Source organism: Drosophila montana, unplaced genomic scaffold (genome assembly GCF_035044405.1).
Source record: "Drosophila montana isolate Dmon_TW-CO22-7 unplaced genomic scaffold, ASM3504440v1 contig_2534_1, whole genome shotgun sequence".
NCBI lineage: Eukaryota > Metazoa > Arthropoda > Insecta > Diptera > Drosophilidae > Drosophila > Drosophila montana.
The window spans coordinates 304,224-330,524 of NW_026997398.1; the positions used below are offsets into that span (position 1 = coordinate 304,224).

General features: G+C 40.5%; 2 protein-coding genes across 2 annotated transcripts; one reads left to right on the plus strand and one right to left on the minus strand.

Moving 5' to 3' along the window:
* Nucleotides 1-15,673: 15,673 nt before the first annotated feature.
* On the minus strand, nt 15,674-16,294 carry LOC135428772 (uncharacterized). The gene has a single exon (XM_064682869.1). It carries the CDS (start codon nt 16,217-16,219, stop codon nt 15,692-15,694), a length of 528 nt encoding a protein of 175 aa, XP_064538939.1. The 5' UTR covers nt 16,220-16,294; the 3' UTR covers nt 15,674-15,691.
* A 1,394-nt stretch (nt 16,295-17,688) lies between these two features.
* Nucleotides 17,689-23,388, plus strand: LOC135428760 (uncharacterized transmembrane protein DDB_G0289901). Its single transcript, XM_064682859.1, has 16 exons — nt 17,689-18,478; nt 19,057-19,296; nt 19,356-19,475; nt 19,543-19,587; nt 19,654-19,875; nt 19,939-20,169; nt 20,229-20,459; nt 20,519-20,764; nt 20,825-21,055; nt 21,115-21,369; nt 21,430-21,660; nt 21,720-21,974; nt 22,017-22,292; nt 22,356-22,607; nt 22,667-22,813; nt 22,878-23,388. Exons 1-16 carry the CDS (start codon nt 17,782-17,784, stop codon nt 23,252-23,254), a joined length of 4,056 nt encoding a protein of 1,351 aa, XP_064538929.1. The 5' UTR covers nt 17,689-17,781; the 3' UTR covers nt 23,255-23,388.
* The last annotated feature ends 2,913 nt before the right edge of the window (nt 23,389-26,301 follow it).

Below are 26,301 nucleotides of genomic sequence, written 5' to 3' on the forward strand. Positions count from 1 at the left end.
CGTTTTTGTTGTAACAGCTTAGCTCGGCATTTAGAAAATTTATCATGATCTGTATGTATGACTAGCGGGTATAACCCGGCCTTGCCCGTGGCACGTAGGTTAAAAATCAACGTTCTCAAAAAGCTTTGAAAATGATTTTGAAACTTATCGGACGGTAAACAAACATTTTCCGCCAATTTACCAATGTTGCGAGTGGAATTTCCCAAATCGCTGAAACACGTATTCATTACATTCTTATGTAGAGCTTTGAAAATAAGTTTGAAGCAAATCGGACACAACTTGAAACTTCGCCCAAAAAATCGTTAAATCGCATTCCACCCGAAGAAGTTTTAATTCTGCGAAAAGTGTGAAACACGTCTCAAATGATTTTTCTTATAGATCTCTGGAAATGGAGGAATGGATTTTCCTCAAAGTGTGAAACACCCCTCAAATGAATTTGAACAAAGATCTTTGAAAATAAGTTTGAGGTCGATCGGATGGTAAACAAAAAAGTTACATACAAACGTTTTTCGCGATTTTTCCACACTTGCGGGTGGAATTTCCGGAAACCCCGTCGTAACGTGCACCTACATCACATACGGTAACCACAGTGAAAATTACAATTTGGGCTGTGCGTTGATCACCAATCAGTCAGTCAGTCAGTCAGTCAGTCAGTCAGCTAGTCAGTCAGTCAGTCAGGACAAACAGTTTTATATATAGAGATAAATATCGGACTACTATATCATATAGAGTAGCATCCGGCAAAAGATGAGTTTTGGTATAAAAAACTTTTCTGTTCTTTTCCCACCAAGCATATCTTTAAATCGATAACAAATCGAACTATTATAACAGGTAATCGGAAATGAAGGATACGGAATAATAATGAAATAAAGGACGATTCCAAAATAATATCCATTTCATGCCATGTATGTGCACAAGGGTATTTAATCTATTGCCTTCTTTCATAAAATGTATTAATGGATTGCCTTCAATAGTTCTCCCTGCCAACCGAGAGTGAACTTTATTTGGGCTCGCAGTTTTAGGGGCACAGTTGGAATGGTTGTAATTAAATTTTAGAGGCAGGAAACGAAGCGTTTGAGTGTGACCCATGGACTTCATCCCCTGACAATGGATGGTCCATTACGAACGCCCACAACAGATCGAGAATTGCGAATCGCAATAATTTTCGGCAATTTCATTTAAAATGTGAATGTGGATGGAATGTGGATGACTGGTCAGTTGGGTGTTTGGACTGGCAACATTATGCGGCAAATATTTGGAAAACAATGCAGGGGACAAAGGGTCAGGCTGTGGCTGGGATCGAGGGGTTGGGCACGCGTGCGCACTGCATCGGACCACCCGCCGAGGCGCAGAAATGCCAAAAATAAGGAACTCGAATGGAAACAGGCACGCGCCGGCTAAAAGGTCAACGGGGTCGCAGGTCATGGCGCAGCAGGCCGCGGGCAGCGGGTCGCACCAGTTCCGTGTCCAGTTGGCAATTGGCAACAAATCAAATGAACGAGTCGCATAGTTTTTAATTTTGCGGTTGCAACCGGAAGTCCCAACAGAAGGACCACGCATAGGATGCGGATGCGGATGCGGATGCCGATGCGGATGCCGATGCGGATGTGGGTGCGGATGTGTTGCGAATGCTGCGGTCGTGTCATGTGGGTGGGAGTTGAAAACCCCGCGTCCAGCTAAACTAATTAATGGCCAACCCCTTGAATAACATGCAAGCATTTAGCATCATGTCACGAATTAATGAATGTCCAAAGAGACCCTATATAAGGTCCATCAGCTTATATGGGACTTAGGTTCAATTGAGAGAGATAGCGTAAGGGAGAGGGAGAGACAGAGAGAGTGAAAGAAAGAGAGAGAGAGAGAGAGAGAGAGAAAGGGCAAAGTTAGCTACTCAGAGACTGACAAAAGAGCTCACTTTGCACAGCACACCAATTGAACTAAAACTGAACTGAATGAAGCGCAAATTGAATTGAATCGATAAAACAGACTAAACGATTTTTATCGATCTGTGGCATGAAAGGATTCCATTAAGAGAGCTGGGCTAACTTTTTACTTGCGCTTTTCATTATCCTTAACTCATGGATGCATTTTAATTGCCAGCCAAACTACTTTAATATATGTTAACCTTTTCCAGGTTCTTTCTAAACAATATGTTTTTGATTTTTATAAACAGTGTTGATTAAGTAACTAATGAGGGTTTAAATATACTTAGTACTACAAAATGAGCTGCATGCATAAAAAATGAAACGCAAAAAGTTCTCTACAAATTTTTCATGCTTGCGCTTGAAAGTTGCCATAGCCATGTTCAGTGTTGACAAACGCCATAAAAGGCGGTTTTCGTTATACCATTTTTTAATTAATAATAGTAATAATAATAAAGTCATTTATTAGAAATAATAATGGTAATAATTATGTAAAAAAAATTGGCAATGAGTATAATAATATTAACAATATGAACATAAATAACAGTACAAATTATAAAGGTAATAATATAAGGTAAATAATTTTTTTTTTTAATCAAAATTTGTTTTGAACAGACAAATAAAAATGCAGTATGCCGTGTGCCGTGTGCCGTGTGCGAAGTTACAATGGCTCCATTATCAGGCGCGAGTGGGTGGACGATACGCCGGGTATTTGTCGAGCCAGTGCTGGAAAACGGGGCGTTGCAAGTTGAAAATCATTTGGCAGCGTGCAACGCGATACGTGGCACAGCAAATGGTTACAAATGTTGCCACGTAAACTGAGAGCCGCATTAACGAGAGTCCAACCAACCGAATTCGAGTCCGAGTCTAAAATTGGTGCAGTGTGGTAATTGGCACGGTGATGAGGAGGGCCAGAGGGGTGGGGGTAGGAGGCTGGAGTCACAGCTGTGTCTCTAGGTAGAGGACAATTAGTGTCGGCCGCAGCTAATTATGGCCAAATCGCCACGGGTGGTGTGCGAAGGTGCTTGGCCCGTGTAGCAGTGTGTTGCGGGGTGTTGCTGATGCGCGAGATGCTGGGGGTGGGGCGGGGGTGATGGGGTGGTCGGTTGCCTGGACAACGTTGTCCTGCGCCTTATATTTGCGGTTCAATGCACGCGGCCGAGTTTCACATATTTCGGTTGACATTTTCCATAAACTGTGAAACCCTTAATTAACTTTTTCGGGACACAAATAATGTTGTACCGAACGCAGAGCAGAGGACGTTATACCACTAATCCGGCTCGACGATGTTTCGGCTCTTCCTGCAGGCGCGCTGTTTGCCTTTGGGCCCGGGTTCCATTGTTATTGTCCTTGTTCTGTTTGTTGTTGTGCAATACGAGACCAGGCCAAACACACAAACAATGCGCGCACATGCGACCAGACCAGACCAGACCAGACCCGAGCAGAGCAGACTAGACCATGCCATGCCAGAAAGCGAACCAATACCAAAGCCAAAAACCCGCACCAAGGGACCCCCAAAACAGGGTAGCCCTCCATCTCCAAGCACGAATCGCTTGTATTTATAACACAAATGAGGAGTAGGGCGCTGGAATATGGCCACCATTTCCGTGGCCCATTCAAAGGAAAGTGAACGAAAAGTGAAACTAAACATTCCACATGTCGACTCACTTACAATTAACACAAATAAACCAGCTGTCAGCATCATGAATGCAAATTCCGAGTGGTTCGGTTCAAGGTTCGACTCGTACCCCTTCCCACTTCCCACTACAGAGGAACTGAGTAGCCAGATCATCTACAAAGCTGTCAACCGGCTTCTTATGGGTATCAAACGACATAATTCCGAGGTGGAGATATGACGTTGGAAAGCGACATGACTCCGGCGTAGACCATGGCGACATAATCTCTTTTCTTTTTTATTTTTTTATTTTTATTTTGCGCTGGATCTCTACCAAGCGAATAAAAAGGAGAAGGATGTATAGTTACACAGTTACAAGTATGTAAATTATATGATTAATCCCTTTTCAAACGTCATATCTCCGCGCAGAATTATGTCGATTAAGAACGTCATATCTGACGCCGACTGTGTGAATGGGCTTAATATGCATTTCCAGCATTCATCTTAGGTAATGTAAACTGAATGTCTATGATTTACAGCATTCATAAATTGATCAATTAATTAGTCGAGTGTTAATCTTATGCGAAGGACTTTCAAGGATATGCACATTTTGCTACTCGAACGATTGAATGGGTTATTTCTGTTGCCCAACCGCAGGCATCCTGCTGGCTGACGTCCTACCCACACGGACACACGCACACACGCACACACCTGAATTGGTCGAATGTCCTTTGCAGGACATTCGCTCATTACGCCATGTGGTCAAACACAAAGTATGTCTGCATGCGGTGCGGCTTAACAATGTTGCTTTCAAGCAAAAACAAACACACACTAGCACACATACTCACACACACACACACACACACACACACTTTCTCGCACACTCTAGTTACAAGAGAAGAAAAAATTGACAAGGTTTTTTTTTTTGGTTTTTGTCTTTTTTGTAGCAAATGGACGAGCTGAGCAAATTTAAGGCTTCAGCCGTCGCCAGCCGGGCAATGTGTGGCTAATGCGGCGCCATTAAACACATTATAAGGCTGTGCCAGGAGTGGGAGGGGCGCTGATACCACAGGCCTGGCCACTTCTGTTACAATTATTAGCTTTTGGGTAGCTGCGGCAACGCCTCGTCTAGATTACATGCGCCTCCCAGACAGCAGGCCGCTTTGTTGTGGTCAAAACGGCGACGAAGTCTTCCATGTTTCATGTTGTGCACCCGATCTAGCCCGTCGCCCATCCGTCCAACCCATCCACTCGATAGTCCACAACATATGCCCAAAAGTCTAACAACATTTTGGCAAAAGTTATAGAAAGTTGGCAGGTAGAAGTGCAGATACCCTGAACCCAGCAGATACCCTTTAATACACACACCAACTAAATACACACAGGCTGTGCTGCTTCTTTCCTCTGCCACACACAGTTTATGGGAAATGTATTCTAGATTAACTTCGGTCTTTATAGTCCGATCTTTATGAAATGTTCAGGGTTTGATTGTGGCACTCAAATGTGTGCATATACCCAAGCGTAAGGCTCCAACTTTGAAAATCAACTGGAAAGATATCCGAAAAGTTAACTACTTTTAATCTGTGCATACCAAAGGAGAACCTAAATATCTAGCTCTGTCTCCAAATCGATGTATATCGATATGATAAAAATGAGCAAAGAAAAGAAAGGATAAGCGCGTTCTGCGAAGGGTCTAATATCAAGTCTCGAGCGTACGGACGAACATAAGCAGATCGAGTCAGCGCATCTTCTTGATCAAAAGTTTATATACGCCATATAAGCTGGGATATGCCCTTTTCTGCCTGTTTTATACGTTTGCACAAGCCTATCATACCCTTTTTACTCATTCTCAATGGCTTTAGTGCATTAAAAGTATTAAAATGACGAGCAAATGCTTTATATTTGTAATAAGATTAGTCCTGAGAGTTTTACAATATTTCAACATTTTTTTCCGAGCATCAAATATCACAAAAAATGTTTATAATTTAATTGTTTTTGTTTGTTTGTTTTTTTTTTAATGGTGGCTACTTAATTGAGTTCATTTTCATTAACAGCGTACACAATTTCCAGGCAGATTTAATGGCCTGTTTTTATGAAGGTGGCGCAGGCAGCTCTTAAATTCATGTGAGCTTAACGCGGAAGGTCGGACGGGCGGATAAGGCTGGATTGAAGCAACTCTGGCTGCGGCCTTTTATGGAATTAAATACAAATAATTAACAATGCTGAGAGTTTTATTACGTTATGCAAAAACCAAATAAGCCAAACATGGGGCTTGAAATTTCTCTGTAAAATAAATATATATATACATATATATATATATAAATATATATATAATTAAATTACATTCATATAACTTAAAGGCTTCCTTGAAAGCTCGCATTCTTTTATGTGAAAATATTATCTCAAGGAAATATATAATTATAATCTTAATACAAAGGTAATTAAATAAAAAAAATAATAATCTAATATGTAAAATATATTCTTCCTCAAATATTTCATCTCAAGGAAACTCTGAAAGTAGTCCTCAAAACCTGACTAATATCTAGAATTCTACAAAATTTCTTTTGTATACCCTATAATTATTGAACTACATTATTCAATGGGCACACTAATCAGTCAGTTACACAACGAAATCGATGCGAATCGCGGGCCATTTGACCGACCAGCTGACCGGCTGACGAGCCCAATTACCAACTAATTCCAGACAATAGGAAAGTAAAGCGAAGACAGATAGTGGAATATGCGGACGCGTAGCGTGTGAAATGCTGGCTAAGTAATCCGATAGTTTTTATCTAACCCCACCCGCTCCCAAATCCAACCCCAATGCCGCCCACACCCTCCCCGCCTAATTCACAAGCCCGACAAAACGAAATCGAGAAATAACCAACGTCGTGCACAAAAAGTGTTTTGTGCTATTTATTGATAGGCAGCGAGCACAATGCGTGGCTTTTGTGAATGTTGCCCGAAAAATCGTCTAAGGTTACCTGCCATATCCATGACAAGCCCGATGTGTGCGATAGAGAGGCAAACACATGAGTGACCTCTGTCTCTTTCTGCATCTAAAGGAAATGTCAATATTTGTCATTACCGCGTGGCGTTTTTTCTCAGTTTTGTTTTTGTGCGTTTTCTAGCGAATTTCTCGGCGGCGGCATTTGCTTTGTTGGTCTATTACCTATACGATTACCACGGGGTTCGTTGCGGCTTTTCCTTTGTCAGGCCATAAATAAGACAGAGAGAGAGAAAGAGAGAGAGAGAGAGAGAGAGCGAGCGAGCGAGCGAGCCGGAGCGAGTTGAGTGAAAGAAAAACAAAGGCCTTTGCGATGTTGATTATGTAATACCCAATGCCGAAATTAAGACGCAGTTGCAATCGCATTCGTATCAGTTGCCAAGCGGCTTTCACGACTATTTGCTTGCACCACAACAAAAAAAAAAACAAAACAAAAAAAACAACAACAATCAAATACTCAAACACACCCGATACCCGCCGCTATTTGCCAGTACTTCACAGCTCTTCCGTTTCCGATAATCGGATATGGTAAAATGGTTGACCGTGGGAGCGACGAGTGCCAAACATCAAATAAATGTCGAATTAAGAGCCTTAATCAATTCTCCGAAATTAAAGAGCAAAACGAACAACGAGTAATCACCAGCGAGTGGCCAGTTGCAAGCAGCGAGTCGGGACTAGTAATGAGTGTGCAGTATATGAAAGGTAAGTATGAGAGAAAATAAGAATCGATAGCAGAGCTTAACGAATAGCGAGTGAAGAATTGGGAGGCAAATAATAAGCAGCGAATGACGAGTAACGAGTATCCCCTGATTATAACTTATAAACTTATTATTTAATAATAAGCTAACAACAGAGCTTTATTAATAGCGAGAAATTGGTCAAGGCATGAGTTAAGAACAGTCGAGTAATCAGTGGTGAGTTATAAATAGAAGACGACGATCGAGCGAGTAGCGAGTCATTCGCGGTTGATTGCTACCGAGTAAACAGTGCCGAATAACGAGTGTCGCAGAGCCACGGGAAGCGAAAGACAAGCAACGACGAGCAGCAAATGAGTTGCAAGTAATATAAAAAGGAAAAGTAGGTAATTAGATTTTACCAGAACGTAAACAATAGCGAGTATTAGGTAGCGAGTAATAAAAAGCGATTGTCGAACAGCGAGTGTGAGTAAATTATCTTTATTCTTACCTGTGCACAAGCTGTATAGAATAGTTAAACCCAAACCTTGAAGCCGTATCGATTCTGAGCTACCCACAGTTAGCTGATTGGGCCGCTCTCTGTTTCGTCTATTGTCAGCAGTGACGATCAGTTCGAACGATCAATCAATTTCGGCTGCGAACTCATCAAACACTTGTGAAGTTGTTAATGTTGATGACGCTCAGGATACGTCAGGGGAAACTACTGGCAAGTGTGCAATTGAAGAGCGAGACAGGAATAGAGAGGAAGTGTGTGGGAGAGCAAGGGAAAGCGAGAGAGCTAAGCGGATTAGGTTACAGCAGCGTGTAAAGGACAATGCAGGACGAGCAGACAACAGCTACAAAAAAAAGGGAAACGCCAAATTCAACCACTGACAACAATGAGAATAAAGCAGAAAGAAAACAGACGAGAAATAGGGCAGGAGCTATAACAATGCGACGCAGGTGGCGCAGGGGAGGGCCTGTGGCAGGGGCGCGCGCGTCATGTGCCAAGTGGATTTGCAGCTTGTAAGCCTTGCAACAAAAACTCAAGAGTTCCTGTGTGCGTGTGTGCGTGTGTGTCATGCATTACATGAGAATTGCATCAGCGTTTTATAGCGATTATTTAATGCGATTTTGATTAAATTTTAATCGGGCATTTACTCAAAGTTTTTTGCTTAAGTCTTTCGTTTGCAGCCCACCCACCATGCGCGCCCTCCACCCCCGCTCTCACTCTCTCTTTCGCTGCTGGGCAGCTGGCTACGCACTTATTTGTTGTTGCCACACGTAAGTGCCACTCAGTAATGCCGTAGACCAAAAACAGTTGCCCCCTTTTGGGGGCAAGTTGCGTCTGTCTCAAGTGCAACTTGGTTGCAACTTCAAAGCGCCTTCAGCCATGCAAATTAACCAAAAATTCCATTTGCAACAACTTGAATGCAAACAAAAGAAATAAACTACAGTATGCTCCAAGCAGAGTGTGAGGGGGGGAGGGGGGCTGATGTCAAGGGGCAGGGCGCGGCGTCACAGCAGCTGTTGCTGTCGTTAAGCGTCGCCCCGCCCGCCGAGCTGCTCATAAAATTTTAACGCGCGCGAGCATAAAAGGAAGCAGTAGCCAGAGACTGAAAAAGTGTTGGACAACAACAACAGCAAGAACAACAACGAGACCCAACACTCTCTTGGCCATGTCATCGATGTTGTTGCCGATAATGATGCGGCTCATTTGGTGGCCAAAATGGCGCTTTTTATGCGCATGTCCTGCACAACAACAACAAATAGCACAAGCAAGACAGCTCTAACCGGAAGTGCCCGACTAGCAGATACCCTGTGGGCCAAGTGCATTCTAGATCAACTTCGGTGATTAAAGTCCGATCTTTATGAAAGGTTAAAGGCTTGCATATGTCAACCAAAGCGCCAGGCTCTTACTTTTACAATGATGTCTTTTCCCCAACTTGACAGAGATAAGAAAGAAAGGGCGCGTTATGCGAAGTCTCGAGCGTACAGACGGACATAAGCAGATCGCCTCAGCTCGTCGTCCTGATGAAGAGCTTACACATGCTTAATAGGCTGGGATATGCTTCTTTTTGCCTGTTTCATACGTTTGCACAAAAACCGTATACCCTTTTAACCCTTTAGTGCCTAGGGTATAACAACAACAACAGCGCACACCGACAACAGCGCGTGGCCTCATAAAACGCAACAGCCACAGCGAAAATGATTAAATTTGCAAAGCCTGCAAAAGGGATGTGTGCGTGTGCGTGTGTGCGTGTGCGTGTGTGACCGTTCGTTTACATGTATTGCAGGACATTGCGACATCGTAAATAAAATTCTCATCTGAAATGCTCAATCGTCGGCGAATGGCGCAGCGCAGTAAACTTTCGCTTAACTGTTGAAATAAATGTAAATAACAGCAGAGATTAAATGAATTCTTTTCATTTAATACCCTGTCGTCTATTAAAAACGGGCTGATCAGCCTCCTCGACATTTCTGTCGGGACATCGTTTCGGACATCTAGCAAGCAAAATATTGGTCACCGAACTTGTCCTTTGTTTTCATTCAGTATCAGTAACTGGCATTGCCCGGCAATGCTATTAGTTTATTTTAGTCTAGAATTGAGACACCAACCGTCATCCGATTCAGTAAAATTATTCTTATGTTCCTAGAGTTATATCTATTTTTAATATACATAAAATCTTCTTTTCAATCTGTCAGTTAATCAATGAGCGAATACGGTTTAGTTATAAGTAATTTTCTTTTCTTTGGTTTCAGGAATACCACAACTTAAAACATTTCATACATATATACATATATACATATGTATATACATATATACATATATACATATGTATATACATATATACATATGTATATACATATATACATATATACATACATATATACATATATACATATATACATATATACATATATACATATATACATATATACATATATACATATATACATATATACATATATACATATATACATATATACATATATACATATATACATATATACATATATACATATATACATATATACATATATACATATATACATATATACATATATACATATATACATATATACATATATACATATATACATATATACATATATACATATATACATATATACATATATACATATATACATATATACATATATACATATATACATATATACATATATACATATATACATATATACATATATACATATATACATATATACATATATACATATATACATATATACATATATACATATATACATATATACATATATACATATATACATATATACATATATACATATATACATATATACATATATACATATATACATATATACATATATACATATATACATATATACATATATACATATATACATATATACATATATACATATATACATATATACATATATACATATATACATATATACATATATACATATATACATATATACATATATACATATATACATATATACATATATACATATATACATATATACATATATACATATATACATATATACATATATACATATATACATATATACATATATACATATATACATATATACATATATACATATATACATATATACATATATACATATATACATATATACATATATACATATATACATATGTACATATATACATATGTACATATATACATATGTACATATATACATATGTACATATATATGTACATATGTACATGTATACATGGCATCTTCTTGCCTGGCGCTCCCTCCTACTTGTTCGTATTTAAACTATAATTTTAAATAGTGTTTACATAAATATATTATGCCAATTAGTTTTTTAAAGTGCCAGCTTAATTAGACGGCTTCTATTTTGTTCGCGGTCTCAGGGTATGCAACATAAAATACCTGACAGATCGTTGCTAGTGGCACAAGTGGACAGCTGAAAAGTATGCAACATATAATTAAATATTTCAACTTTAGCCACGGACAGTGGTGTGGCCTGTATGGCTTATTTTTAACAAGCGTGGGAGACGATGCATTAAAAGCAACTTAATTAAATTGTAATTGGATATATTTTGATGCGCTTCCTTCGACCGCAAATAAACAACATGTCATCCCGCAGCCCCTGATCCACATTCACGCTCCCCCTCCCACTCCCACGCTCATTCCAGGCTGCAGCCTTCATTTGATGTCACTCTAGCTGGCACGTGGCCGTGGAGCTGGGTTGTTGGTTGGGTGCTGATTTGGTTTTTGAGTTTGGGGTTGTCTTTCGTCGCGTGCTTGTTTTTAAAGCCGTCTACACGCGCCACGCCCCACACTCCCTTGTGGCGGATGCCTTGTTTATGCAACGAAACTAATTTAAACTACTTCACGCGGCGGTCGGCTAATCCGACGCACTGTGTGCGATAACATCGTTAAGTTGTTGACGCATATGGGGCAGTAATAACAATAAGCTGATAGTAATTAAATAGCACAGACACGTGGCACGTGACGTCCAATGAGTTCCATGACTCAAAACCCGTCCAATAAGAAAGCTTAAGTCGTATTCAAAAAGCTAAGTTTCCTTTCATCAAAAGTCATAACTTCCTCTAAATTCTACACTCGTTACGAATGATTTACTTGCTTTTTCTTTAAATGAGAAGAGCTCAAACAATACTAACTACTCGTTAGTTTGATATCGATTGAATCCTAATAGTACTCATTTTTACTTGTTTTAAATTGCATATTCATTACTTAAATTCAATCCCCTCAATTCGAGATTATATTCCTTAAAACAACAAGTTACTCCTTGCAAATTATGCAATCTCTTTTTTACCACCCATTATAAATGGGTAAAAGGGGTCGGCTCGAAAATCAAAACTTTTTTGATTATTTTTTTTGAATATCTCGGGTAAATCTCGTCTGATTTTTAAATGTTATACCTTTTTAAATTCTTACGGATCCCTACTATCAATTTGCATTCAAACAAATTAAAAATCGAAGGGTTCAAAAAAGTTGTTGATCAAAAAACGATTCGTTTGTAAAGTCAACCGTTTTTGATGATTTTTTGGAATATCTCAGCCAAATAATGTCAGATTTTGGATTTGTATAATGTCAGATTTTGGAATTGTATACCATTTTGGACTCGTAAGGATCAGTACTATCGATTGGCATCAATTAAATGAAAATCGAAATTTTGACCAAAATCAACAAAATGGCAAGGGCATACATCACGTTTTTTCTCAAAATCGGGGTCGGCTCGAAAATCAAAACATCTTTGATTATTTTTTTTGAATATCTCGGGTAAATTTCGTCTGATTTTTAAATGTTATACCTTTTTAAGTTCTTACGGATCCCTACTATCAATTTGCATTCAAACAAATAAAAAATCGGATGGTTAAAAAAGGTTGTTTATCATAAAACGAATCGTTTGCAAAGTCAACCTTTTTTGATGATCTTTTGGAATATCTCGGCCAAATAATGTCAGATTTTGGAATTTTATACCATTTTGGACTCGTAAGGATCAGTACTATCGATTGGCATCAATTAAATGAAAATCGAAATTTTGACCAAAATCAACAAAATGGCAAGGGCATACATCACGTTTTTTCTCAAAATCGGGGTCGGCTCGAAAATCAAAACTTTTTTGAATATCCTGGGGAAAATTTGACTGATTATTAAATGTTATACCTTTTTAAATTCTTACGGAACCCTACTATCAATTTGCATTCAAACAAATTAAAAATCGAAGGGTTAAAAAAAGTTGTTGATCAAAAAACGAATCGTTTGTAAAGTCAACCTTTTTTGATGATCTTTTCGAATATATCGGCCAAATAATGTCAGATTTTGGAATATTATAGCATTTTGGACTCGTAAGGATCAGGACTATCGATTGGCATCAATAAAATAAAAATCGTTTTTTCTCAAAATCGGGGTCGGCTCGAAAATCAAAACTTTTTAGATTTTTTTTTTTGAGTATCTCGGGTAAATTTCGTCTGATTTTTAAATGTTATACCTTTTTAAATTCTTACGGATCCCTACTATCAATTTGCATTCAAACAATTCAAAAATCGAAGGTATCAAAAAAGTTGTTGATCAAAAAACGAATCGTTTGTAAAGTCAACCTTTTTTGATGATTTTTTTGAATATCTCGGCCAAATAATGTCAGATTTTGGAATTTTATACCATTTTGGACTCGTACGAATCAGTACTATCGATTGGCATCAATAAAATGAAAATCGATATTTTGACAAAAATCAACAAAATGGCAAGGGGTTACATCACGTTTTTTCTCAAAATCGGGGTCGGTTCGAGAATCAAAACTTTCTGGATAATTTTTTTGAACATTTAGGATAAATAACGACTGATTTCGGAATGTTATGCCTCTCTGTATTCGTATTCTCTTCTTTCTATTGAATTTATTGAATCTAATATCTGAGCTTACATCAAAGTTTTTGGCAAAATACCAACTCTGGAATGATGTCAATCTTTTTGATGTTTTTTTTTAATATCTCGGCCATTTAATGTCCGATATTTATATTATATACCATGTTCGACTCGTACGAATCATGGTATAATGTATTTGTGCAAATGTATGTAACAGGCAGAAGGAAGCATTTCAGACCCCATAAAGTATATATATTCTTGATCAGCATCAATAGCCGAGTCAATGTAGCCATGTCCGTCTGTCTGGCCGTCCGTCCGTCTGTCCGTCCGTATGTATGAACGCATGAATCTCAGAACCTATAAGAGCTAAAGACTTGGAATGTAGGTCCTTCTAGTGCCCCCGCAGTACGAGTTTGCTTCCTATAATCGATAAATTAGCCCGTTTCAAAGTAATCGATATCGAAATCGTGTTCTTTTGAGCAAATCTCTTTGGTTTTTAGAGCTAGAGTCACCACACTTGACGTGTTGCTTCTAGAATAGTACATATATATCAAGTATCTTTTATTTTATAGCTATCGCCACCACCCCGCTACCACCACATAGCTTTTAGTCAAGTAAAAACACCAATTTGTATTGGCTACCAATTTAAGCCTCAATTTAAATGCAATTGTCTTTTTAAGAATACACAAATATTCTATAGTATAATAATATCTACTGTTGATATTTTCATCAAGATCGGTTTAGAAACACAGAAGAAAGAAATTATGTCTTGGCTGCCCACGTAGTTGGGGCAATCAGCGCAAATTTCCAGAATTTCTGTATATATTTATAAAGTTATAAATTATTTTCCAATAAGAAATGCAATATTATAGTTCCTATTTTTACTAGCTCGTTAGTTGGACATTAATATTTACTCGATGTTCATTTTTTAAACATTAAATTTTTTCCTTAAATACGTTAACTTGATAACTACGTTTGGAACATTTGACACTCGCTAGCAACCCATTCTCGCTTGGTACATAATAATTATCCCAATTTTAATTTAAATCAAAAAAAAGCTGTTGCCTCAATCTAATCGTTAGTTCTACTCGTTACAAGTTGCTTACTCGCTGCAAGTTTTCTTGCTCGATTTCTATTGAGTTACTCCAGCTGTTTGTGCATTGTGGATTCAAACTATTTATGAAAACATAACACACGCACACACACACTTAATCATGAGTTGAGGACTGACTCTTGAGCGTATTCATAGAATTCTCTTTGAGGGGGGCCACATCAACGTTAGCGTCAACTATTTGCACAATATATTCAGAAAATGTTTTAACGAATAAAATTTCATTTGTTTACGACTCATTGAAAAGCCACAAAGCTTTTGCCAATGGGCTTTATCTGTCAGTTTGTTGGTCAACATGTTCGTGTTTATGTGTGTGTGCGTGTGAGTGTGTGTGTGTGTGCGTTTGTTGAAACACAAAATTATAGCTCGTATTTGTGGCAAGTTGACAGCATTAAGAACTGTTTTCCGAAAACTTTTAATTGAAATAATTCGTTTTGGGATTGGCAACAAAAAACTTCTGACAGCAAACTTTTCGTTTTGTTTTCCTTTTATTATGGAGCATGTTTTAATAGCGTTTTACAAATTGGCTTTGCCTATAAAATGTCTTCAATCATTTACATTAAATACAAAGAGCTGAAGCAAGAAGACATCGCCAAAGTAGCGAGACTCGTCAGTAAGGGTTTATATGCATTTACGCAAAATAAATAGCTATAAATTTAGCCGATCAATTTAGTTAGAAACAAACTTTATCAAACAAAGAACATACGCAAGGTCGAGTACAGCTTACGATGTCGTGTAAAAGTAACGAGTATTTTCGAATTGAGTTCAGATTGTGAATTCGTGTAAAAGTAACGAGTAAAAGTACAGGAACAGATAAACATAAAGTTGATAGTTAAAGCTGAAACTAGCGAGACGAGGTCAAAGTAACGAGTTATTCGGTTAACTTCCTCATATAAAAATTATACCCCAAAAGGCCAGCTTAATAAAAATACATTCGTTTATCGAGTAGGTAATTAAACTAACGAGTGACGATTTTATTCGTTGCTTTTAAAAGGCTAATTAATATATATAACCCTTGTCTCCCGCAAACTTATAGCAAACACGCTTAAAGCAAATGCGACGTGGCGCCACACTGACTGGGGCGGTGCTGCTGCTGCTGGTGCTGCTGCTGCTGCTGCTGCTGCTGGTGCTGCTGCTGGTGGTGCTGCTACTGGTGGCTATTGAGCTAGTTTCATTCGTTGCCAGCGTTGTGCTCTCACTCGTTGCCTCAGAGCTCTCGCTGCTGGCAATAGTCGAATTGCCCGCTGTTGTGGCCTCTGTCGCTGTGCTGTCCGTTGTCAAATTGGTGGCCAAAGTGGTGCTCTCCACTGCGCCAATTGTGGTGGCATTGTTCGGGCTCTCAGTGCTGGTGTCATTATCCGACTCGGCATCGAGGAAATTGATCAGCACATCCATAAATTTCAGTATGGCGCCGCGATCCTCCGACGTAAAGGTCTGTGCTGTGGTGCCAGCACCTAGCCAGGCACCGCTCGCCAGTCCGATAAGCATCAGCACCACAAAACGTTGATCGCTGCTCAAAGCTGACATTTTTGGGATCTGCTGGGATTTCGTTTGGGTCTTGGGTTGTTAGTCAAAATTCTAACTGGCTGCCAAAGAACAGCGATTTGTGCATTTTATACAACCTCGAGTATTTTTGCTGTCGGATGCCCGATATCTCTATGCGGAAATCGGACCATCCAAAATTGTCCACACAGCTCTCAGGGCACGTGCACGACCCGCCGCACCTGATTAAATATTGTCTGTGCCTCCACTTCAATATCTGGGTCAGGTGTCGACGCCAGCCTCTAATTCGCTGCTTCTGTTTTTGATGCCGATGGCGTCTTACACCTGTACAAAAATGGATAAAAAGACAGCCCAATGAATGGAAAAAGTGACTGATTAAGACTATGTTTATGTTTTTCTAGCTATATACATAAGTATATTCTTCGGCTAAGACCTTAAATTAGCCTTGGATTCGAACCAGTTTCCTCACTTACGCAAGTCTGCTTTTGAGACATAATGATTTTATTTTTTAATGAGTAATCTTTAAGTACATTTAAATTTTGTAAAGTTAAGCTTAAAGATTTGTTTTACTTATGAAGGATATAGTGAACAATTAATAATAGTAATATGGTCTCATATTATCTTCGCTGGCCTTTTCCTGAGCAGCTTAAAGTAATTAGCTTACAATTAGCAAACAATTTAAATACTTTAATTTTCTTGCCTTGCTAAATGTGCAAGCGCATATATCTATAGAAAAAGCTGAAGAACATAAATAGATGATTAAAATAATAGTCTATTCTCAATTTCATAATGGAACAACTAAGGTTTGAAACTAAATCAACTATAACAGTTAAAATTACCTAGGCATATACATATGTCAGGTACCTGACGCATTAGTTTAAAAAAGCGTTGGGCTCTCGTAATTGGGCAAATGCATTTAGTTAGAATGCAACAATTTTTTCACTTTATAGGTCAGTCCAACTTTAGTTGTTAACGCAGGAACTCAGCTTTCGGTGGTTATTCCAATGGTAGTTATACGATATATCAGTCCGATTAGGTATAAGCCAAAAATGCAATCAATTTTTGTGGATCGACTTGGAATAAAGCGTTTGTTTTTCGAATAAGATATAGCTAGGAGTTAGGAGTTAGCTAGACAAGCCTGTCTCAGGGCAGATCCAGTCCTTTCCAGTTCCTTTCTGGGCACAATCCATTTGAATGATACGGGTCGAGTATCTATGGACGACAGCGATAAACCGCAGATGACAAATTATGCGAGAAGAATGCGAATGGGTGTTAAAGAAGAGGAAAGCGTAAAGTCGGCTGTCAACATCAGCGCTGATGGTGTTTGGCGATTTGTAAGCACGTTTGCGGCATGCCAATGTTGCATACGACGCGGTTATCTTTGGGTTGTTGCTGCGGCATTATCAGCAGAAGTGAAAGAAACGCGTTCGGTTGATAAAAATCTGCACAAAGACGCCGAATGGCCATAAAAGCGCTTGGCACAGCAGCCATCAGTATCAATCTCTCAAGCAGCGATCATCTGTGCATTTCTCGGAGAGCCGAAACAAGTTATTGGAATTAATTGACACGAGGTCTTCGACGGCAACATGTGGCGCGTTCATCTGTTCCTTTTGCTATCCACCTGCTTCTTCATACCGTACGACGCAAAGCCGGCCACAGGCAGCTTAACGTCGGCTTCAGCATTGTCAGAGGCGCGACGCAGCAGCCATATTGGCCGATTGGCTGCCAAGGATTTGGCCGATCTGCTTCTGGCCAGCATGCAGGCGCGTGGCATCAAGCTGACCGAATCCCAGCACTCGACGATAAAGTCCCTGCGAGACATGGAGACGAGCGAAAGGCAGGGCGGCGCCGTGCTGCTACAGGTGGGCATGGATGTCATCATTGATGTGCTAATTGGTAGCAATGCTGATGCCAGCTGCGAACGCGTCATCAAGGATATCAAGAAGTCGTCTGATAAAAATAGCCTGACACTTGGTCTCAAATCCTTCCTGGCCCTATGCGCCTTCAACAATATCGACTGCTCGCAGAAGCAAGTGGTGCAGATCATCAAGAGCACGACGTCAGCTAAACAGAGTGAGACAGCTATAGAGGGCACTCGAATCACGCGCACGGCCCTCGAGCAGGCTGGCAAATCTGCCAACATAAAAGGCGATCGCGATTCCATCGTTAGTTTCCTTCAGGCAAGGAGCGTACCGGAGCTGAGCGCTATTTTGAACACGCTTCTGCAGGTGTGCGGCGCATCCAGTGTCGAGGCTCAGAACATTGTGCAGAATCTAATTGAAAGTAAGTATCAAGCAGCAAGTGACGAGTGACGAGTAACGAGTAGCGTTTGACAAGTTGCAAGTGACACACAATAAGCAACGGGGATCCAGTGACAGATAACGAGTGGGAAGTAACGAGTAGCGAGTGCAGCCAGAGATAAGTTTTGAGTGAGCTCCTACGAGAAACAAGTAGAAGCGATTGACGAGTTCCAAGGTATCTTTAGTCTTTTAAAACTAGCGAGGGGAATGTTAAAATCAGTAAGTACCACAAGTGACGAGTAGTGATTGATTTGTAGCGAGTAACGAGCTGTAAATTATAAATATCAAGCAATGTGGAGCGAATAACAACGAGTGACATGTGAAGAGTAGAAAGTATAATGCAACCAGAGATAAGTTTTAAACAAGTAGCGAGTTAGATCAAAAGAGTGGCGAGTATCAAGTTACCTTCACCGTGTAGCAGTAGCGAGTGGCATGTTGAAATCGGCAAGTATCACAATTGAAATGAAATGCGCAGCGAGTGACAAGTAACGAGTAACGAGTAGTGCTTGACATGCATTCGGTCCAGCTACACTAAATTGTACTCTTTATTTAACTTTTCAGTGGGCCCTAAAGATGGCACTGGCGTCAACGTGTTGCAGATCAATGGCTTTAGCACGCTGATTGTTTCCCTTATGGATAGCCTAACGTCTATTGCTAATGGCAACAAGAGCGGCTTCTGTGCGGCTACACCTGAGAGCTGGATTGTTCGTCTACTGGATATGGGCGTGGCAAAGGTTATTATTATGGGTTTAATGACGGCCTTGGATCGCTCGCTGCCTACCTCACCCAACGCCCTGATACGTAAGTGGCTACCAATTAGCTGCCGATCCGTTAATCCATGTAAACCTATTTAATTGCAGAGCAAGGTAATGCAGTCGCCAATTTGGTGGATGCTGACGTTAGCAAGAGCTCTCCCACTTCCAAACGTGCCAGTGGTTCTCTTCCCGTTATTGGCAACCTATTGGGAAATGGCATTGCATGTAGGTTTCCTCTGACCAGTCATAATAGTTCAATTTATATGTAATTCATTGCTTGCTTCTCCTCCAGCTGGACCCACAAATGTCGCCAACCGAGGTGGCAATACCATAACAAGTAAGTGCCTAAAACACCGCTTAAGGAAGTTTCTTTACAATTTATAAAATAATTTTCATTTTATAGCGGGTCCTAAGAATGTGATATCCGGTAGCGACAACACTATTCTTTCTGCGGTTGATGCGAACGTTCTTGCGGGAGTTGGTGTTAATGCTCTCAACAGTATTACAGGCGTGGTTGGAGGCTCCAATGGTAGTGGTGGATCTAGTACCAGTTCCAATAGTGGTTCCGGCGCCGGCATGGCACGATCTCAAAATATTGCTAACCAGCTAGGCAATAATATAGCTCGTAAGTTTGGGAACATCATAGGAAGATAATAGAACTATTTGCAAATACCTTTCTCTTCTACAGTGGGTCCCAAAAATGTTGTGAGCGGTAGCGGAAATACTATCGCAAGCTTAGTTGATGCTCAGGTTCCTGTGGGAGCTGATGTAAATGTTCTTAGCAATGCCCTAGGCACTGTAACTGGAGGTTCTGGTAGTTCTGGTGGTTCTGGTGGTGTTGCAGGTGGTCTTTTGGGTGGTGGTTCCGGTTCCTCTCGCTCTCAAAGTACTGCTAACCGGTTTGGCAATGAAATCTCTAGTAAGTTTGCTTACCGTCAAAAATATTCAACTATTTGCTAATACCTTTCTCTTCCACAGCGGGTCCCAGAAATATCGTGAACGGTAGCGGAAATACTATCGCAAGCTTAGTTGATGCTCAGGTTCCTGTGGGAGCCGATGTGAATGTTCTTAGCAATGCCCTAGGCACTGTAACTGGAGGTTCTGGTAGTTCTGGTGGTTCTGGTGGTGTTGCAGGTGGTCTTTTGGGTGGTGGTTCCGGTTCCTCTCGCTCTCAAAGTACTGCTAACCGGTTCGGCAATGAAATCTCTAGTAAGTTTGCTTACCGTCAAAAATATTTAACTATTTGCTAATACCTTTCTCTTCCACAGCGGGTCCCAGAAATATCGTGAACGGTAGCGGAAATACTATCGCAAGCTTAGTTGATGCTCAGGTTCCTGTGGGAGCCGATGTGAATGTTCTCAGCGGAGCTCTAGGCACCGTAACTGGAGGTTCTGGGGGTTCTGGTGGTTCTGGTGGTGGTCTTTTGGGTGGTGCTACCGGTGGTCTTTTGGGTGGTGGTTCCGGTTCCTCTCGCTCTCAAAATAATGCTAACCGGTTCGGCAATGAAATCTCTAGTAAGTTTGTTTACCGTACAAAAATATGTAAATATTTGCTAATACCTTTCTCTTCCACAGCTGGTCCCAGAAATATCGTGGACGGTAGCGGAAATACTATCGCAAGCTTAGTTGGTGCTCAGATTCCTGTGGGAGCCGATGTGAATGTTCTCAGCGGAGCTCTAGGCACCGTAACTGGAGGTTCTGGTGATTCTGGTAGTTCTGGTGGTGCTACCGGTGGTCTTTTGGGTGGTGGTTCCGGTTCCTCTCGCTCTCAAAGTACTGCTAACCGGTTCGGCAATGAAATCTCTAGTAAGTTTGCTTACCGTCAAAAATATTTAACTATTTGCTAATACCTTTCTCTTCCACAGCGGGTCCCAGAAATATCGTGAACGGTAGCGGAAATACTATCGCAAGCTTAGTTGATGCTCAGGTTCCTGTGGGAGCCGATGTGAATATTCTCAGCGGAGCTCTAGGGACTGTAACTGGAGGTTCTGGCAGTTCTGGTGGTTCTGGTGGTGTTGCCGGTGGTCTTTTGGGTGGTGCTACCGGTGGTCTTTTGGGTGGTGGTTCCGGTTCCTCTCGATCTCAAAATACTGCTAACCGGTCCGGCAATGAAATCTCTAGTAAGTTTGTTTAGCGTACAAAAATATGTAACTATTTGCTCATACCTTTCCCTTCCACAGCGGGTCCCAGAAATATCGTGAACGGTAGCGGAAATACTATCGCAAGCTTAGTTGATGCTCAGGTTCCTGTGGGAGCCGATGTGAATGTTCTTAGCAATGCCCTAGGCACTGTAACTGGAGGTTCTGGTAGTTCTGGTGGTTCTGGTGGTGTTGCAGGTGGTCTTTTGGGTGGTGGTTCCGGTTCCTCTCGCTCTCAAAGTACTGCTAACCGGTTCGGCAATGAAATCTCTAGTAAGTTTGCTTACCGTCAAAAATATTCAACTATTTGCTAATACCTTTCTCTTCCACAGCGGGTCCCAGAAATATCGTGAACGGTAGCGGAAATACTATCGCAAGCTTAGTTGATGCTCAGGTTCCTGTGGGAGCCGATGTGAATGTTCTTAGCAATGCCCTAGGCACTGTAACTGGAGGTTCTGGTAGTTCTGGTGGTTCTGGTGGTGTTGCAGGTGGTCTTTTGGGTGGTGCTACCGGTGGTCTTTTGGGTGGTGGTTCCGGTTCCTCTCGCTCTCAAAATATCGCCAACAAAGGTGGTAATACCATAACAAGTAAGTACCTTTAAGCTGAATAAGAAAGTTTTCACAATTAAGGATATATACGACTACATTATTGTCTTGTAGCGGGTCCTAAGAATGCAATCAATGGAAGTAACAATTCCATTTTGAAGGCAGTTGATCTCGATCTTCCTGTGGGACTCGGTGTGAATCTGTTACAAAGCACAGTGGGCATGGTTTCTGGTAGTTCCAGTGGTTCTGGTGGTGTCTTGGGTGGTGCTACTGGTGGTCTTCTGGGTGGCCTTACTGGAGCTGGCTCTGGCTCCTCTCAAGGCCAAAACATTGCCAACATGGGTGGCAATCAGATAAGCAGTAAGATTATTTACCTGTTATTATTTAGCTATGCCAAGGCTTAACCACGTTTTATTTTGACAGCGGGTCAGAAAAATATTGTCTCGGGTAACGGCAATAGCATTCTCAGCCTAGTTGATGCAACGGTTCCTGTGGGTCTCGCCATAAACGCGCTCAGCAGTGCTGTGGGAAGTGTTAGTGGAGGTGGTGCTGCCCGTAATGATGTCGTTCAGGTGGTTGATCAGCAAGGCAACCGCCTCATGGACATTTGGGATAAGGACGGTGTGACTGCTGGCAGCGGAGGTATTGGCAATGATTTATCCAATACCGTTAACAGTAAGTGAATCAAATGCAATTTTGTCCAGTCCAATGTCATTACTAATTTGACTTTGCAGGAGGTCCTAAGCAAATTGTTATGGGCGACGACAACAATATTGTCAAGCTGGTGAATTTGGATGCGTCCGTGCTGGCCAGGCTTGATCTGGCCAACTCCATCCGGGGCAGTAGCGGCGCCTGCAATGGCATCGGCAACGAGCTGAACTGTGAGTACAAAATCAATGATCATATCCAATTCTTTAAACGTGATGCTAATCTTCTTGCTTACAGCTGGACCGGAGAACATTATTGAGGGCAATCGTAATACGCTTGTGACATTGGTGGATCTCAATTTGGATGTGTTGGCCAATTTGAATCTCTTGAATAACATTATTGGCACTGTGGGCAATGACTGTCAGGTGACGACGCCCTCACCACCGACACCCTCACCACCGACGCCCTCGCCACCGACGCCCTCTCCACCGACTCCTTCGCCCCCAACTCCATCCCCACCCACACCACAACCTCCTACCCCCTCACCACCCACGCCAAGTCCACCTACCCCCAGCCCGAATAACTGTTACCGTCGCTACTGTCGCAAGTGGCGCACTCGCCCCAGTTACTTGTGCTACAAAAACTGCGGCGGCTCATACGTCTACAGACCCTAATGTGGACTTCGCTCAGGAGTTACGTGAACTGTTTCTGAAAATGGGACCAACTTCTGTCGCCCATTCACCTGTTATTTAATATTGCAATGGTTGCACCTATTTATTTATTTTTTTTCTACTTTCTAAGTGAACTTGTTTAATGTACTTGATGTATTGAAATACAACTGAATTATTTACTGTAAAATGAAAAGTTTTTGAATCGGAAGAAGGGATACGGTAGCCGGGTTGGGTCCCATAATGGCGCAAGGTACTTACATATTCAAAACATTTTCATAAATACCACCAATGAAGACATTTTAAAATAGAACAGACTAAAGGGATGCTAGACTTGGAGATACCCTTTACTCAGATTTCAAATAATATCAAATAAACAAATGTTGAATGTAAGTACACAGTTAGTTAATACCAACGCATTGCTCGATACTCGTTACTTATCACTCGTTTGTTATTATACTTCATTTGTTACCTGTGATTCGCATCTCGTGACTCATAAGATGTAATATGCTATTCGTTACTAGTTACTCGCCACTCCACTATCGTTACTCGCTACTCGTCACTCGTAACAGATCAGACGCTACTCTTGACATGTCACCTGCTACTCGATTTAAATTACTCGCCCAAAGTACACACTCCGTTTGCTTAATTTGGTACGTACAGGGCATACAAAGGTAAACAAAATGCAATTACATTCAAAACGAAAAAGTTTAAACAGTGTACGTGAAATACGGGAGGGTGGCATGGAGTAGGGGCAAAAAGCAACTCGGCATAAATAAAAGATAACATTATTAACACCCAAGAGCCATGTGAAGCGCCTCGAGTACTCAGTTAGACAAATGGGCGTCACCGCTGACTCAATACGGAAAAGTTGCTCTCCGACCTCTCCCCCCGTAGCCAGCCGCGGCAGCCCTCTTTCACGAATTGGAATGTAGAACGTGCTCACGCCACATGAAATCATAATGAAAAGCAATAAAAATATCAGCAAAGTTGCTCAACAACCAAAAAACTGAGACAAAAATGAAAATGAAAAAAACACTGAACAAAACAGTACAAAACGGAACAAATTCTTGAGTTGCCCGTGTCGCGCCCATAATTGATGACCTGAGATAATTTGTTATGGTTATGAAACGTGAAACAAACACGGGGCGGAAATACATAAATACGGAAACACAAAATATGGGGCGCAATTATAAATTTTAGACCAACAGCTTGTGGGTCTCTTGTGTTCCTCCCTCTCGCTTACACGTTCTCGGTCTCTTTCACCTCTCTCTATCTGAGTGTGTTTGGGCGTGGGCTCAAAAAGGTGGCCCAAGATGCTGCTGCTGATGTTGCCAAGCTGCTAATGATAAGCGATAACCGTGAACTTCACTGGGTGTTAAATAATATGCAACACCTCGGGGACACAATTTGTTCCACTCAGTATGCCGCAAAACTCATAATGATTACCTGCTGGCGCTTAAACCCTCAAAAACTTGTCAACTTATTTGAAGGTACTTTCTTAAAGGACGGAAATTTAAACTAGCCGCTGGGAACAGCTGACTTTGAGGCGAGCTTGTAGCCTCCTTATGAAGCTTATATGGGGGTGTTTGTCTTGGAGGCTACATTCTTCGATAACGATTAAGCTGACATAAATCGGTGAGATCTGGCAACGCCAACATTACAACGAGTGAATGTTAAAGTCTTAAAGCTTCAAATTATATTTTCTCAAGCAAATATTCTTGACTTAAGAATTGTCTTTAATAAAATTTAAAGTTAGTCTTGGTATTTGCACTTTGACTTCGATAAGATGCTTAAACAAAACCTTCAAAGCATAAACATCCAAAAATTGGAATTTTTGAATTTTTAAGAATTCTCTCTTACTTTCTTTTGCCACACATTTAAAACTATTATTATTAGAGATCAAGAAATTTGTTATTATATAAATATAGTATAAATATATTTATTTTTTGTAATTATTCTTGTTTTATTTTCTTCTCCCTTAAAAAATATTTATATATTTTAAAAAATCAAGAAATTTAAAAATTTTTATTATTATTTTTGTCCCACACATCAAAAATATATATGCAATGAAATCATGAAAGTTAATTTTATATGATATATACTATATTATATATAAAATCTAAATACCTAGATGACAATTGTTTGATACTTTTAAGAAAAGCAAAATATAAAATTGTTGAGTTTTTTTGTCAGAATACAGTTTTTCGCAAATTGAATATTACCTCTGGAGCTGAAGCTTTCCAATTTGCGCGCGACAAGAGTAATGCCTAAAGCATAGGTGTAGTTAAGAGGGGGTCGTTTCGGTTGGATTCGAATTGTACGCTCTGAATTAAAGAACGATTCAGCGATATGGCAAATACTTTAAGCACAATATTCGCTGAAGCTAGCCTAAAACATGTTTGCTGAATAAATCAATATTGGGCGGAAAGTTTTTTATATTTTGTTTTGGTGGGTGGGGGCATATAAAATGCAACAGACTTTTAGGCGCAGACATGTTTATGTACTTGTCAGACAGCCCAGACAAGTTCCGCAACTAACCCAACCCCCTGCCCTGCCCTGCCCTGCCGCCAAGCTGTCCGCCTGCCCGTCTGCGACCCTGTTTTGTGAGCGGTATTTGGATTTGTATGGCCCGCATCTGGGTTCAGGTCGTACTAGTGGTACATCTATCTACAAGTTGTCTTCCTCTTATTTTTTTTTGATGCTCTTGTGGAAGGTATGTTGCTTCTGCCATAGAAAGCGACATCTTCTATGCTATAGTGTACCTATTTATACTTCATCAGCTCTCGGCCTCTGCTTGCAAGCTTGTTCATTGTTTTAAAAATATTCTCTTAAGACTTTGCATATATTGCAATGGTTCGGATCGAACTATAGCTGCCCTCGGATCGATCAAAAGTTAAGTTCTCGCATGAAGACTTGCCTTTGTCTTCAAGATATTTTGACATTTACGACATTTTAACATCGAATGACAATATCATATATATCTATAGGAAGAATCGGTCTAAGAATTAGTTTTATAAGGAACATTTGTATGTTTCTCAACATTTCTAGAT

What these genes read in the sequence shown, in the direction of transcription:
- LOC135428772 (XM_064682869.1), bottom strand. Translation starts at nt 16,219, where the DNA reads ATGTCAGCTTTGAGCAGCGATCAACGTTTTGTGGTGCTGATGCTTATC.
- LOC135428760 (XM_064682859.1), top strand. Translation starts at nt 17,782, where the DNA reads ATGTGGCGCGTTCATCTGTTCCTTTTGCTATCCACCTGCTTCTTCATA. An exon ending in GTTCGGCAATGAAATCTCTA is followed by an intron (nt 20,460 to 20,518) that starts GTAAGTTTGCTT and finishes TCTCTTCCACAG; the next exon opens with CGGGTCCCAGAAATATCGTG. An exon ending in AGGTGGTAATACCATAACAA is followed by an intron (nt 21,975 to 22,016) that starts GTAAGTACCTTT and finishes TTCACAATTAAG; the next exon opens with GATATATACGACTACATTAT.